The sequence below is a fragment of the Erpetoichthys calabaricus genome, chromosome 4, assembly GCF_900747795.2.
Source record: "Erpetoichthys calabaricus chromosome 4, fErpCal1.3, whole genome shotgun sequence".
In the NCBI taxonomy this organism is placed as follows: domain Eukaryota; kingdom Metazoa; phylum Chordata; class Cladistia; order Polypteriformes; family Polypteridae; genus Erpetoichthys; species Erpetoichthys calabaricus.
The window spans coordinates 14,536,298-14,550,990 of NC_041397.2; the positions used below are offsets into that span (position 1 = coordinate 14,536,298).

The window sequence follows — 14,693 nt, forward strand, 5'->3', positions numbered from 1 at the left end:
CTGAGTCCATGTGAAAGTGTAGCTAAATAGGCTTGAAACTGACAAGAGGGGCATGCAACATTGGAGTCAACATACCAGTGCATGAGGGGCAAATCTGAGGTGCGCGGATCTGTTAGAGGCTAAAAACTATCCTGGCTGCAGCTAGATAGTTCTCATAAAACTAGTGATGATTCTAAATACAGTTAGTGAGACTCTGAGCTCCTGACTTCTGTTTAGCATTAGTATTGATACGCTGTAACCTATCTGTTGATTACACTGCAATTACATCTTTTTCTGCTTGGTCATCGTTTCAGAGTACTTGCTCCTTGATAATCAACTTTGCACATCAATTAAAGGCCTCCTGTAAAACAATGTATATGCTATTAATTCCAGGGATATGAAGACTGGCTCCGGCATAAAGCGGACAATGCAGTGAACCGGTGTCCTGTTCACATCATCCAACATGGAAAAGTGGTGCGAAAGCAGAGCAGAAAGCTGAGGGTAAGTCTTGAGCACATCTGAAAAAGACATATGCCTTAAGTGCTTATTTCACAATGGGAAGTTCCACTGGTTAAGCAGAAATATTCTCCGCATGCCGTTTGCTGCAGGCAGTAGGCCTACAGGTGTAAAAGACAGCCTACCAGTGTGCTACCTCATTGCAGTGCTCCCAGAAGTTGCCCAATGCTGCCTAAGCAAACAGTCAAATTTTATTGTATATTGTGCCTTTGATTTACATCATCCCAACACATAGAGAGAAAGTATGTGGAAAAGTACCTCAAAAATTATAAAGACATTGTAACAAACAAAAAGAACAACCAAAACGACACCAAAACAAACAAGAAAAACAAAAAAGTCTTGGCTAATAAGGGAGCAGTCAGAGAGAGGAGTTATAAAGGTGCGATACCTCAGGTATGAAGGAGCCCCAGCAGTGCATCTTGACACGCTTGTGTCAAGATTCATTGTCTAAAATTCATTGGTGCTAATGTGGCAAACAGAGGATGTGCAGCATCCGCCTTAATAAAAGAATAAATGTCTGTATGTCTGTTCGGTTACCATGTCTCTGTCATTCCAACAGATGGGTCATGAGTGGCAGCCTTTTCAGCAGCTCCGTGTATCAGTATGCTGCTGCTGAAGAATGTGAATTTCCCATTGGGATTAATAAAGTATCTATCTATCTATCTATCTATCTATCTATCTATCTATCTATCTATCTATCTATCTATCTATCACAAACATTAATACTTCTTTTACTAATCCCATAGCAGATGGCATGTAACAGAGACATAGGCATTGCATTTGTCATCACAAACATTTGCAGTAATGCATTTAAATACTACAAATGTTTTTGTGATGTGCCTTCTGTTGGAATCACAAATGCAATGCATTTTATTATTACATGCATCACTAAATACATTCCAATAGATGGTGCACTGCAATCTACGTTGATTACTTAGATTGCAATCTGCCTTAGATGAGTAGAACTGCTGTTGCTTTTTCTATACTACCTCCAGCAATTGGAAAGTGGACGGGACAGGACGTAACTGAGCCTGCCTCCTTATTCATATTGTTGATTCGGTGGGCCTGAATTGAAGTGGTTACTGGCCCAGCACACTAAAGTGTAGAGAACCGCATTGGCCGTCACTGAGTTCTAGAACATGTAAAGGATGTTGCTACAAACAATAAAGGAGCACAGGTCTGCTCTGCCCTTTATTATACAGTTCTTCTGTGTCATTAGACCAGTCCATCTTGTCACTGATGTGGACCCCCAAGTACATGTAGCACTGCACCACCTAAATAGTACAACTGTTGCCTTATATATTCACAGTAGGAGCAAAGACAGGCTAAGTCACTCGTTCAGCGTCACAGTGTGAATGAAAGACAAGGACTGAACCAGCAACCTTGGGGTTTAAATTCTAATAATTAACCCACTAGAATGTACTGCCTGCCCAACTCTCGAAGGACCATTTCCATCACTTACACCCTTCAATGTGGTTATTGGCTTTCCAGGAACTGTGTTCTCATTTAACTCCCCCAGAGATTTTGCATTTCCTTCCACTTCTACTGACCTGATTTACTGCATACTATTTTCCTAAGAATATGAACATATTACAGATGGAACCAATGTCATATCCACAGTGGGCCAAATGAGAATGGTGGTTTGTGATGGCATCTAAACAAATAGCACTGTGGCACCACAACACACTATTATTTCCTGAGATTTATAATGCTCTGAAACCTGCTTAATCCAATTCAGCGTTGTGTGTTTTGCAGCCCTGGGCACAAGCCAGAAAATGGTTCCAAACAGGGTGCAGAGCCATCAAAGCTCTCTCCAATCATTCATGATGGCTAAAAATAGTGACAGCGCTGACATGAACACAAATGGGATGTCTTTCTCTGGTATCACCTGGCTTCCGATAGTCGGAATTGCACCCACTTTCTTTGAGTAAGGTCAGCTCTTGTCTTGGAAGCTGAAGATACCTGACATCTACCATATGTTTACTTTGTATTTCCCATAAACACTGTAGAAACAGTTACTATCTGCTTCTGAATCTTTTATTTTTCATCTCTTAACAGGTTGGAGATATTGTCCTGGTGAAGGAGGATGAAACATTTCCATGTGATTTAATCTTTCTGTCATCAAGCCGTGAGGATGGAACTTGTTTTGTTACAACTGCAAGTCTGGATGGAGAATCTAGTCATAAGGTGGGGGAAATATTAAAGGTGTTTGCTTGAATGATGCGATATTCATAATGGATGGCAATTGCTATGTCTTTTCTCAGCTGGAAAGTTATTAGTTACAAATACAATATCTTTTAGGAATGCCCAAACCTTTAAAAAGTTTTGCTTTTATATTGGGAAGTCCTCTATCTGTTACAGTTTTGTTTCAGTCGCTTAGTAAGGTCAGGGTAGAAAAATATTTATTTGTTAGACTCCTGCACAACCTGGCTTCAGGATACTGGATACTTACAATGTTTACAGTAACTTTGCACCTTAACCATATTTAACAATATTTGGTAAGAGTAGAACCAAGATTAAAAAAACTGGAACACAGATAAATAGGATGAAGAGGTTTAATGATGACCATAATTGAGAAGTTGACCTGCGAGGAGAACTACTGCAAAGAGTGGATAAATTAAAACATCTACGATCAGTGGTAGCTCAGAGTGGAGAATTAGATTCAGAGATAACCCACAGAGTGCAGTGTGGATGGAACAACTGAAATAAGGTATCACTGCGCACTGGAGAGATCCCAAAAGACTGGAAAGTAGCAAATATCATCCCATTATATAAAAAGGGTGACAGGGCAGATCCAAGCAACTATATGCCAGTAAGCTTAACATGCATCACAGGGAAATTAATGGAAGGAATTATTAAGGATATGACTGAACAACCTGGCAAGAACAGGAGTTATTAGGAACAGTCAGCGTGGGGTCAGAAGAGGGAGGTCGTGTTTTACTAACATGCTGGAATTCTATGAGGAGGCAAAAAAAGGATACAACCAGAGTGGAGCAGATGAGATTATTGATCTGGATTTCCAGAAAGCATTTGATAAAATTCACAGAAGTGGGAGTTCAGGGTGATGTTTTTAGATGGGTACAGAATTGGCTCAGACACAGGAAGCAAAGGGTGATGGTGTGAGGAACCTCATCAGAACTGGCTGATGTTAAGAGTGGTGTTCCACAGGGGTCAGTGCTGGGACCGCTTCTATTTTTAATATATACAAGGGGGCTCTGCCCCCTGCTCGCTTCGCTCGCCTACCCCCGGCGTTTTGAACCCATGCCCGCCGGGCAGCCGTAGGTTGCTTTTGTATTGGCCTCTCTTTCAACCTCATGTAGCATTTTTATAGACTTAGCTAATGGGTGATTGTTTATGACCTTAGTGACGTTTCTCATTATAAGCTCCGTGCATTGTTTGTTTTCAGGAAGGTTCACTCGTTGATAGATTGCGTCATCTAGATCTAAGATGTATATTTCTGCAAATTTGCGTTCATGATTTGTTTCAGGGTGCACTGCAGTATGCAGTATGGGCCATTGCCAGCTGGTGGCCTGATATTTACTCCGGTAGATGCAAAAGCAAATGAACCATTGTAGGATCTAATGCAGTTCATAAAGTTTTTACTTTCAGTTACATCGTCAGTTAGAAGATTCCGTAGATATTCAGGATATTTATGTAAAGGAGGCAGTCTAACTTGACCCTTTTGACAACAACGTGTAAATTAGTTGTATTGCCAGTTGTTTCTTTAGGGAAGTTAAGTGAATGACAATGATTGCAAATGACATTCATTAATTCCAATGAATTTTCATTAATAGTGGACTCATTATAGAACGCGTTGTCAGCCAATTGGCGGAATTGTTTAGCAGGTGTTTGTCGTTACTGTCTTTGACGTTTATCTTTTGCCTGTGCCGTTTGAGAGGCGCGTTGTTTTATGTCCAGTATTTGGGATGTGTTGTTTTGGAGCTGTAACTGCTTTGCTTGTGTTGTGTGAGAAGCGCGTTGTAGTCGCCAGTGTTCATTGTTTTTATGGAGCCGGGCCCGTTTTTGTATCCCGGTCAGTCAAGCTCTCTCTTTTTGGACCCGTGCCTGCTTGTTTTCCGGCATTTCAGATGCGCGTTGTAGACGTCTGCGTTCATTGATTTTTTCCCGTCGGTCCCGTTTTTGTATGTCTGTCACTCAAGCTCTTTACTTTTGAACCCGTGCCTGCTTCGCTTCCGCAGTTTGAGATGCGTGCTGCATGCATCTACGTTCATTGTATCTGTCCATTTGGGCTCGTTTCTGTACCTATGTTAGTCGAGCTTTTCGTTTTTGGAGCCAAGACAGTTTTTCTTCCACGGTTTCAGAAGCGCGTTGTAGGCGCCTACGTTTATTGTTTTTTTTCATGCGGGCTCGTCTTTGTGGTTCCGTTACTCGAGCCATATCGTTTTGCACCCATGATTGTGAATTCATGACTTGTCTGTTCTTTATCGTTAGTAATATGGGTAAGTAATAAGGATGATCGCACTTACTGTTAATAGGGAGCGTTTTCTGTGGTTGTACGGTTAATAGTGCATCACTGTAATGAGATTCACCTATGCTGTATAGTTTGTACGTGTTCAGATGACATATGTTTAATACGGAGCGTTTGGTTCTTCTTATTATTACCCATCAGGTGTTGCACCTGTGTTATCTGTGGTTGTCCTGTTAATATTGCATCACTGTAATGTGATTCCAATATGTAGTGTAGTCCGGTTTCTTGTTGTTTATGTATGACGTCGGGTGTCCGCGTGGTGTTTTTTAGAAGTGCGTGGATTATGCTGTGTAGTGTGTACGTTGATTTCAGATGCGCGTTGTAGGCGAATGCTCCTATCGTAGTATCTGCCGTTTTACGTACCACAATTCGCTTTCTGTAATATCTCGGGGTTGAAGTGTGACCCTTTGTGGACTCCGTAGTCTGTTCTGTTTTACTCTGGTTCATGGGGGTGACTCCTCTTTTTCCGTACCATCTCGGGCTTGATTTGTGAACCTTTGTGGACTCCGTAGTATGTCCCGTTTCATTGTGGGGCGGGGATAATGTGATTCAAATATGTTGTTTTGTCCTTATTTGTGGGGTTTCTGTATAATGTCGGGTGTTTGCTTGCGATTGCTCTTTCGTTTCTGAGCGGTAATCTCGGGCTTGATGGGTGACCCTTTATGGACTCCTTAGTCTGTCCTGTTTCACTCTGGGGCGTGGGTCTGACTCCTCTTTTTTGTGTGCTATGGGCGCGTTGCCTCATTTCTTATTTCTGTTAGTGGAGGGGGGCTTTGTGTGGCGTCTTTTGCGTCCACGGGCAGGTCCCTGCATCCATATCCGGTTTACCATTCTCGTTTAGTAATATGGATAAATGATTTAGATAGGAATATAAGTAACAAGCTGGTTAAGTTTGCAGATGATACCAAGATAGGTGGATTAGCAGATAATTTGGAATCCGTTATATCATCACAGAAGGACTTGGATAGCATACAGGCTTGGACAGACTTGTGGCAGATGAAATTTAATGTCAGTAAATGTAAAGTATTACACATAGGAAGTAAAAATGTGAGGTTTGAATACACAATGGGCGATCAGAAAATCGACAGTACACCTTATGAGAAGGATTTAGGAGTCATAATGGACTCTAAGCTATTGACTTCCCGACAGTGTTCAGAAGCCATTAAGAAGGCTAACAGAATGTCATGTTATATAGCGCCTTGATGTGTGGAGTACAAGTCACAGGAGGTTCTTCTCAAGCTTTATAATGCCCTGGTGAGGCCTCATCTGGAGTCCTGTGTGCAGTTTTGCTCTCCAGGCTACAAAAAGGACATAGCAGCATTAGAAAAAGTCCAGAGAAGAGCGACTAGGCTGATTCCAGAGTTACAGAAGATGAATTATGAGCTGAGCCTTTACAGTTGAAGCAAAAGAAGATTAAGAGGTGACATGACTGAAGTGTTTAAAATTATGAAGGGAATTAGTCCAGTGGATCGAGACTGTTATTTTAAAATGAGTTCAATAAGAACACGTGGACACAGTTGGAAACTTGTGAAGGGTAAATTTCATACAAACATTAGGATGTTTTTCTTTACACAAAGAACGATAGACACTTGGAATAAGCTACCAAGTAGTGTGGTAGACAGTAAGACTTTAGGGACTTTCAAAACTTGACTTGATGTTTTTTTAGAAGAAATAAGTGGATAGGACTGGCAAGCTTTGTTGTGGTGAATGGCCTGTTCTCGTCTAGATTGTTCTAATGTTCTAAAGGAGTATTTTTTGATTGAAGAATTAAGCCAGAGGTTAAAGGAAAGGCTTTAAGACAGTGGTAAGACCACCAATGATGTATGGAGCCGAGACATGGGCAGTAAAGGGAGCGCAGAAGTTAGATTTGGCAGAAATGAGAATATTGAGGTGGCTGTGTGGAGTTACAAAAAAATAACAGAATAAAAATGAAACAATCAGATGTATAACAAAAGACTGAAGTGGTATGGACATGTGGTGAGGAGAGTCAATAAATAGGTGGGCAAAAGAGTAATGGGAATGGAAGTACAGGGGAAGAGGAAGTGAGGGAGGCCAAAGTGGAGACAGATAGATAAAGTAAAAGAAGATCTGAAAGAAATGGCCCTGTCTTGGGAAGAGATGCAAGACTGAGATGTTTGGGAAAGGGTGATTGAGCACATCGACAGCACATAGAAGTGGGAAAAGTTGAAGAAGAAGAAGGAGAAATAGTGAGCCACCACACATCAAGTCACAGCTGCAGAAATACTGGTATACTGTGGTATACTGCCACAACAGCTACAAGACAAACACCTTGTCAGAAACAAAAATCTAATTTGTGGGCAAAAGTGCCACCTATCTCTACTGCCTGAAATCAGATATTTGAACGTGAAATCATAAAGTCATTTCAAAGAAAAGGTCAAAGGTCAAAAATAAGACAAACACAAAGAAAAGGTTTTGTTTCATTGCTCTGTATGAAGTGTGTCCTGTTTTAGGCATCAACATATATTGTATGTAGTACTGTGCAAATGTCTTAGGCCCACCAGTTATGTGAGAAACAAGTATTCACTTTCTTTGTGAAAACATTATATAAAGACAGACTAAACACAAACATTGATATAATAAAAAGTGACAACAATTTTCTTGTGATTTCAAAAAACTATTAACATTTGATAAGCTGGCTAGAACAAAATGGGTTTGGTTCCCATCCTTCTTCTTGAAATTCCACTTAGTTGTCAATTTCCACCAACTGATTCACAATATGTCAGGTGCTGATTAGCCCATTAGCAGTGATTACTACTGGTGCAATTTAACAAATAAATGGGTGTATTGGATTTTAAGCACAAATACTGGGTCAGAGTAATGAATGATATGGTCAAAGTAAGTGAAATTACATTTGGTGAATAATAAAAGCAGATTTTGATTCATCATGCTGTACCTTTGGGAAAACTGTTTAGTGCTAAAAACACCATCTTTCAGCATGATGACACCCTTAAACACATTGCAAACAAAATTAAGACTTACTAGCAGCAGATGGAGCAATAGCAGTATTAGACTGGCCACCCGAGGGTACATATCTCAAGACACCTGAAGCTATGAGGGATGACCTGGACATGGAAAAGAACAAAAAAACAACCAAAATCAACAGAAGAGTAAGAACAGTTACGAGTTTACTCTTGGGCGACTTTTCAAAAGGGGCGGCACGGTGGCGCAGTGGGTAGCGCTGCTGCCTCGCAGTTGGGAGACCTGGGGACCTGGGTTCGCTTCCCGGGTCCTCCCTGCGTGGAGTTTGCATGTTCTCCCCGTGTCTGCGTGGGTTTCCTCCGGGCGCTCCGGTTTCCTCCCACAATCCAAAGACATGCAGGTTAGGTGGATTGGCGATTCTAAATTGGCCCTAGTGTGTGCTTGGTGTGTGGGTGTGTTTGTGTGTGTCCTGCGGTGGGTTGGCACCCTGCCCGGGATTGGTTCCTGCCTTGTGCCCTGTGTTGGCTGGGATTGGCTCCAGCAGACCCCCGTGACCCTGTGTTCGGATTCAGCGGGTTGGAAAATGGATGGATGGACTTTTCAAAAGTACATTTTTTCCCAGCTTGTTTTGTTAAGTAATTTGAGTTTGTATTTGTGCCACAATAAAGCAATCGACAAAGAGGAAATTTTAAGATACCACTTTTAACTTTTTTTATTTTAAGTTGAAATAACAATAATAATAGCACATAATGCAATTTCACTTATTTAAAAACAACTAATGATGAACAGCTGCTTGAATATTAAGAACGAAACACACAGCACACGCACACATCATTAAGACAATTGTTCTTGCTTTTCACCTACAATTTTGGAGATTCTTGGTGCAGTTGTTCAAGGAGCAAATCTCATGTCATGTTTAAGAACTAATTGAGATATTTGCAACTTGTTTTTTTTTTTTTAAAAAGCAAATACACCCCGAATAGGAGAAATTTACCCCCTGGAACCCCTGACATAGACTAGAACCTAAAAGAACCCCAGGAGAATTGAGTTTTGCTTTCTAAGGGAAGCCACAGAAGATACATTCTTATTACTTTTTATTGTATCATTGTTTACTCTTATGTTACAGTATATATTCTTACATTAGCAAATAAACACTTCCTGCTAAGATGCCTAGGCTGTTCACAACAAGGTGGAAATGGCTGTGAATGATGGCTTCCAAATGATAGACTGGTAAATCATATGCGGGTCACATGGAGATGATAGTGAGGGACTCTGCCACTGCATCACAGACTTTATTAACTTTGGTGCTGGCACTGTGGTGCCCTTAAAGACAGTGCATTGCTTTCCAAAGCGTAAACCCTGGATTACTAAGGAGCAAAACAATCTTCTGAATGAGAAAAAGAGAGTATTCATATCCAGTGATAAAGAGGCTCTGAAGGGCAGCCAGCAAGTTCTGAAGAAAAAGCTGAGTGAAGGAAAAGGAAGCTTACAAAGCCTCTATAGAAAACAAGACTCACTCAGAATAACATCAGGGATGTTTGAAATGGACTGGGCATAATTACTGGACTCTAGCAATCTACAGCTCAGGTGTTAGAAAGGGATGTGGACAATATACTTCCCTCCCTAGATACTCCCTCAACCAATTTTTTAAATAGATTTTCCCTCCCATTGTCACCTTCTTTCAATGACAAGTCTCCAAACACCGTCCCTACTACATCAACAGCTCCTACCATGTCAACTGGAATGGCCAGTGATGAGTCTACTACCTCTGACCATCAGTATTTACTGTCCATAAGACCAAGTGAGGAGATACAGTCATATGAAAACATTTGGGACCCCCTCTCAGCTTGCGTAATAATTGACTCTCCTTTCAACAATAAAGATAACAGTGGTATGTCTTTCATTTCCTAGGAACATCTGAGTACTGCGGTGTTTTCAGAACAAAGATTTTTAGTGACGCAGTATTTAGTTGTATGAAATTAAATCAAATCTGAAATACTGGCTGTGCAAAAATTGGCTACTCTTGTAATTTTGCTGATTTGAATGCCTGTCACTGCTCAATGCTGATTACTTACAACACCAAATTGGTTGGATGAGCTTGTTAAGCCTTGAACTTCATAGACAGGTGTGTCCAATCATGAGAAAAGATATTTAAGGTGGTCAATTACAAGTTGTGCTTCCCTTTGACTCTCCGCTGGAGAGTGACAGCATGGGATCCTCAAAGCAACTCTCAAAAGATCTGAAAACAAAGATTGTTCAGTCTCCTGGTTTAGGGGAAGGCTACAAAAAAGCCATCTTAGAGGTTTAAACTGTCAGTTTCAACTGTAAGGAACGGAATCAGGAAATGGAAGGCCACAGGCACAGTTGCTGTTAAACCCAGCAGGTCTGGCAGGCCAAGACAAACACAGGAGCGGCATATGAGCAGGATTGTGAGAATGGTTACAGACAACTCACAGATCTCCTCCAAAGACCTGCAAGAACATCTTGCTGCAGATGGTGTACCTGTACATTGTTCTACAATTCAGCGCAATTTGCACAAAGAACATCTGTATGGCAGGGTGATGAGAAAGAAACCCTTTCTGCACTCACGCCAGAGTCACTTGTTGTATGCCAATGCTCATTTAGACAAGTCAGATTAGTTTTGGAACAAAGTGCTTTGGACTGATGAGACAAAAATTGAGTTATTTGGTCATAACAAAAAGCGCTTTGCAATGGCGGAAGAACAACACCGCATTCCAAGAAAAACACCTGCTACCTACTGTCAAATTTGGTGGAGGTCCCATCATGCTGTGGGGCTGTGTGGCTAGTTTAGGGACTGTGGCCCTTGTTAAAGTCGAGGATCGATGAATTCAACCCAATATCAACAAATTCTTCAGGATAATATTCAAGCTTCAGTCACAAAGTTGAAGTTACGCAGGTGCTGGATATTCCAACAAGACAATGACCCAAAACACAGTTCAAAATCTACAAAGGCATTCATGCAGAGGGAGAAGTACAATGTTCTGGAATGGCCGTCACAATCCTCTGACTTGAATATCATCGAAAATCTATGGGATGATTTGAAGCAGGCTGTCCATGCTCGGCAGCCATCAAATTTAACTGAACTGGAGAGATTTTGTATTGAAGAATGGTCAAAAATACCTCCACCCAGAATCCAGACACTCATCAAAGGCTATAGGAGGACAGCGTCTAGAGGCTGTTAGATTAGCAAAAGGAGGCTCAACTAAGTATTGATGTCATATCTCTGTTGGGGTGCTCAAGTTTATGCACCTGTCTAATTTTGTTATGATGCATATTGCATATTTTCTGTTAATCCAATAAACTTAATGTCACTGCTAAAAATACTACTGTTTCCATAAGGCATGTCAGATATTAAAAGGAAGTTAGTACTTAAAAAGCTCAGCCAATGATAAACAAAAATCCAAAGAATTAAGAGGGGTTCTTAAACTTTTTCATATGACTGTAACACACAGTTAAAGTGGGACCAGATGGAGTCAGTCCTCATGTTCTTAAGGCCTGCAGTGAACACCTTTGTAGTATCCTCTGCCATCTGTTCTGTCTGTGGCGACGGCTGCTGTGGAAAGCATCAATGCATTATTCCTGTTCTAAAGAAGGCAGACTCCTCACCTAATGACTATAGACCACAACAACAACATTTATTTCTATAGCACATTTTCATACAAAAAGTAGCTCAAAGTGCTTTACATAATGAAGAAAAGAAAAATAAATGACAAAATAAGAAATTAAAATAAGACAACATTAGTTAACATAAAAAAAGAGTAAGGTCCGATGGCCAGGGGGGACAGAAAAAACAAAAAAAAACTCCAGACGACTGGAGAAAAAAATAAAATCTGCAGGGATTCCAGGCCACGAGACCGCCCAGTCCCCTCTGGGCATTCTACCTAACATAAATGAAATAGTCCTGTTTGTAGTTAGGGTTCTCACGGAAGGACTTGATGATGATGGTCATGCAGACTTCTGGCTTTTAATCCATCACTCAAACGGTGGTTTGAGTAGATGCCACCACCAAAAGGACACCGGAAAAGGAAACAGAAGAGAGAGTAGGGGTTAGTATAAATTTTAGAGCCACCATAAATAGTTATTATAATGAATTGGATATACAGAGTATCAGGATTTAAATTATAGTGAAGTTATGAGAAGGCCATGTTAAAGTAATGTGTTTTCAGCAGTTTTTTAAAGTGCTCCACTGTATTAGTCTGGCGAATTCCTACTTGTAGGCTATTCCAGATTTTAGGTGCATAACAGCAGAAGGCCGCCTCACCACTTCTTTTAAGTTTTGCTCTTGGAATTCTAAGGAGACACTCATTTGGGGATCTGAGGTTACGATTTGGAATATAAGATTGTCAGACATTCCGATATATAAGATGGAGCGAGATTATTTAAGGCTTTATAAACCATAATCAGAATTTTAAAGTCAATCCTGAATGACACAGGTAACCAGTGTAGTGACATCAAAACTGGAGAGATGTGCTCGGATTTTCTTTTCCTGGTTAGGATTCTAGCAGCTGCATTCTGCACTAGTTGTAAACGATTTATGTCTTTTTCGGGTATTCCTGAGAGGATTGCGTTACAGTAATCTAGCCGATTGAAAACGCGTGAACTAATTTCTCAGCATCTTTCAATGATATAAGAGGTCTAACTTTTGCTATGTTTCTTAAGTGAAAAAATGTTGTCCTAGTGATCTGATTAATATGCGATTTAAAATTCAGATTACAGTCAACAGTTACCCCTAAGCTTTTTACCTCCGTCTTGACTTTTAATCCTAATGCATCCAGTGCTGGCAGCATTGTGAGGATTACGGTTTTTGATTTTTCCATTTCTTTCAATACCAAAGGGTCATCCTTATTAAAAGGCAAGCACAAAGATATGCAGGTGGATGAGGCTACAGTGTTGTAAATAATGGGCCATTAGACTGCAGTTTGTGAGGCTCAAGGACTGTTTGTATGATACGGATGTGAGCAACATTGGAGCACCACAAGGAACGGGCCTGTCTCTTTCTCTCTTCATTCTGTACACCTCAGACTATAAAAATAACATCAAGTCATGTCACTAGCAGAAATTCTGAAATGATTCTGCATTTATCAGGTGTGTAAATAATGGGGGATGAGACAGAGCCCAGGAGTCAGGTGGAGAACTTGGTTTCCTGATGCAAAAAGAATTGTCTGCAACTTAACATCAGCAAAACCAAGGAACTGCTTATTGACTTGTACCGCACCAAAGAGCCTCTTATGTCTGCTCACTATTCAGGAAATGGATGTTAAGATGGTGCACTCCTACAAGTACCTGGAAGGTACACATCAGTAATAAGCTAGATTGGTGGTAACACAGAGGAACTACGTAAGAAAGGGCAGAGCTGGCTCTTCTGCCTTAGGAGACTGTGCATTTTTAATGTGGGAAGTGACATCCTTCACATCTTCTACAACTCTGTGATGGTCAGTGTGATTTTCTACTCTGTACAAGGGAGGTCCACAGATTGAACAGGCTAATTAAAAGGACAAGCTCAGTTATGGGACACACTGTAGACCCCCTGTAGGTCATAGCAAAGGAGAGAATGAACAATGCTGCAATGCTGATCTCTGTGACATAACAACACTGATGATTTTCAGACAACAAATCATTCAGCTGAATTGTGTCAAGAATGCTACAATAGTCCTTTATACCACCAGCAATACGCGGGTATAGCTCCTCACTGGGATTGGACTGGGATTACCAAATCAGAAGTTTTCTTCCTTTTTAGTCATTCTGGTGTGTGTGTGTATGTGTGTATGTTTCTCTGTGCTTGTTTGTATGTTTGCTTATCTATCTATCTATTGTGACAGATAGGGGGCGCTGTTGTCCCCTTGAACCCTCAGACAATACGTTCTGACACCAGGTAAAAGTCCAAATATTATTATTTATTATAATAGCAATGTGCACAAAGCACCTACACTCCACAATACTCAATAATCACAAACACTAATCAATAATACAACACACACTCCTCCACTCCCAGCAGCTCAGTCACCCTTTCTCCCAACTCGGCTCACTGATAGGATCTCCCACAGTCCTTTTAAAGTCCTTGACCCGGAAGTGCCTCTGTCCCTCAGTCCACATGACTTCCTAGCACTTCCGGGTCAGATCAAACCTCTTCTTTTTCTTCAGCCCGGAAGTACTTCATTTCTTCTGTCCTCGTGACGAGATAGTACTTCCGGGCTATTGTGAAAATATAAATCCTTGTGCCTCCCTGCAGCATCCCCTGGCGGCCCCCATGGTATCTAGCAGGGCTGTGAAGGAAAACTTCAATATCCATGATGCCCTGCGGGAATTCGGGGCACCTCCATGTTGCAGGGAGGACTCCACCTAGCGGCGTGGGGGTAATGGCCGGGATACACTGCCGGCCATATATCACACTATCTATCTATCATATAGTGCCTTTCATATCTATCTATCTATCTATCTATCTATCTATCTATCTATCTATCTATCTATCTATCTATCTATCTATCTATCTATCTATCTATGTGGCGGAGTGGTGGCTCTGAGGCTAGGGATCTGCACTGGCAATTGGAAGGTTGCTGGTTCGAATCCCGTAAATGCCAATAGGGACTCTGCTCTGTTGGGCCCTTGAGCAAGGCCCTTAACCTGCAATTGCTGAGTGCTTTGAGTAGTGAGAAAAGCGCTATATAAATGCAAAGAATTATTACCTATCTATCTATCTATCTATCTATCTATCTATCTATCTATCTATCTATCTATCTATCTATCTATC

General features: G+C 41.0%; 1 protein-coding gene across 5 annotated transcripts in view; it reads left to right on the plus strand.

Moving 5' to 3' along the window:
- Positions 1-14,693, plus strand: part of atp11a (ATPase phospholipid transporting 11A) — a 238,339-nt gene that overhangs the window by 130,484 nt on the left and 93,162 nt on the right. For all 5 annotated transcript variants that reach the window (XM_051926330.1, XM_051926331.1, XM_051926332.1 and 2 more), the window contains exons 5-6: positions 373-480; positions 2,554-2,682. In XM_051926330.1, the coding sequence (XP_051782290.1) occupies positions 373-480; positions 2,554-2,682 (237 nt within the window). The remainder of the gene's footprint in view (positions 1-372; positions 481-2,553; positions 2,683-14,693) is intronic.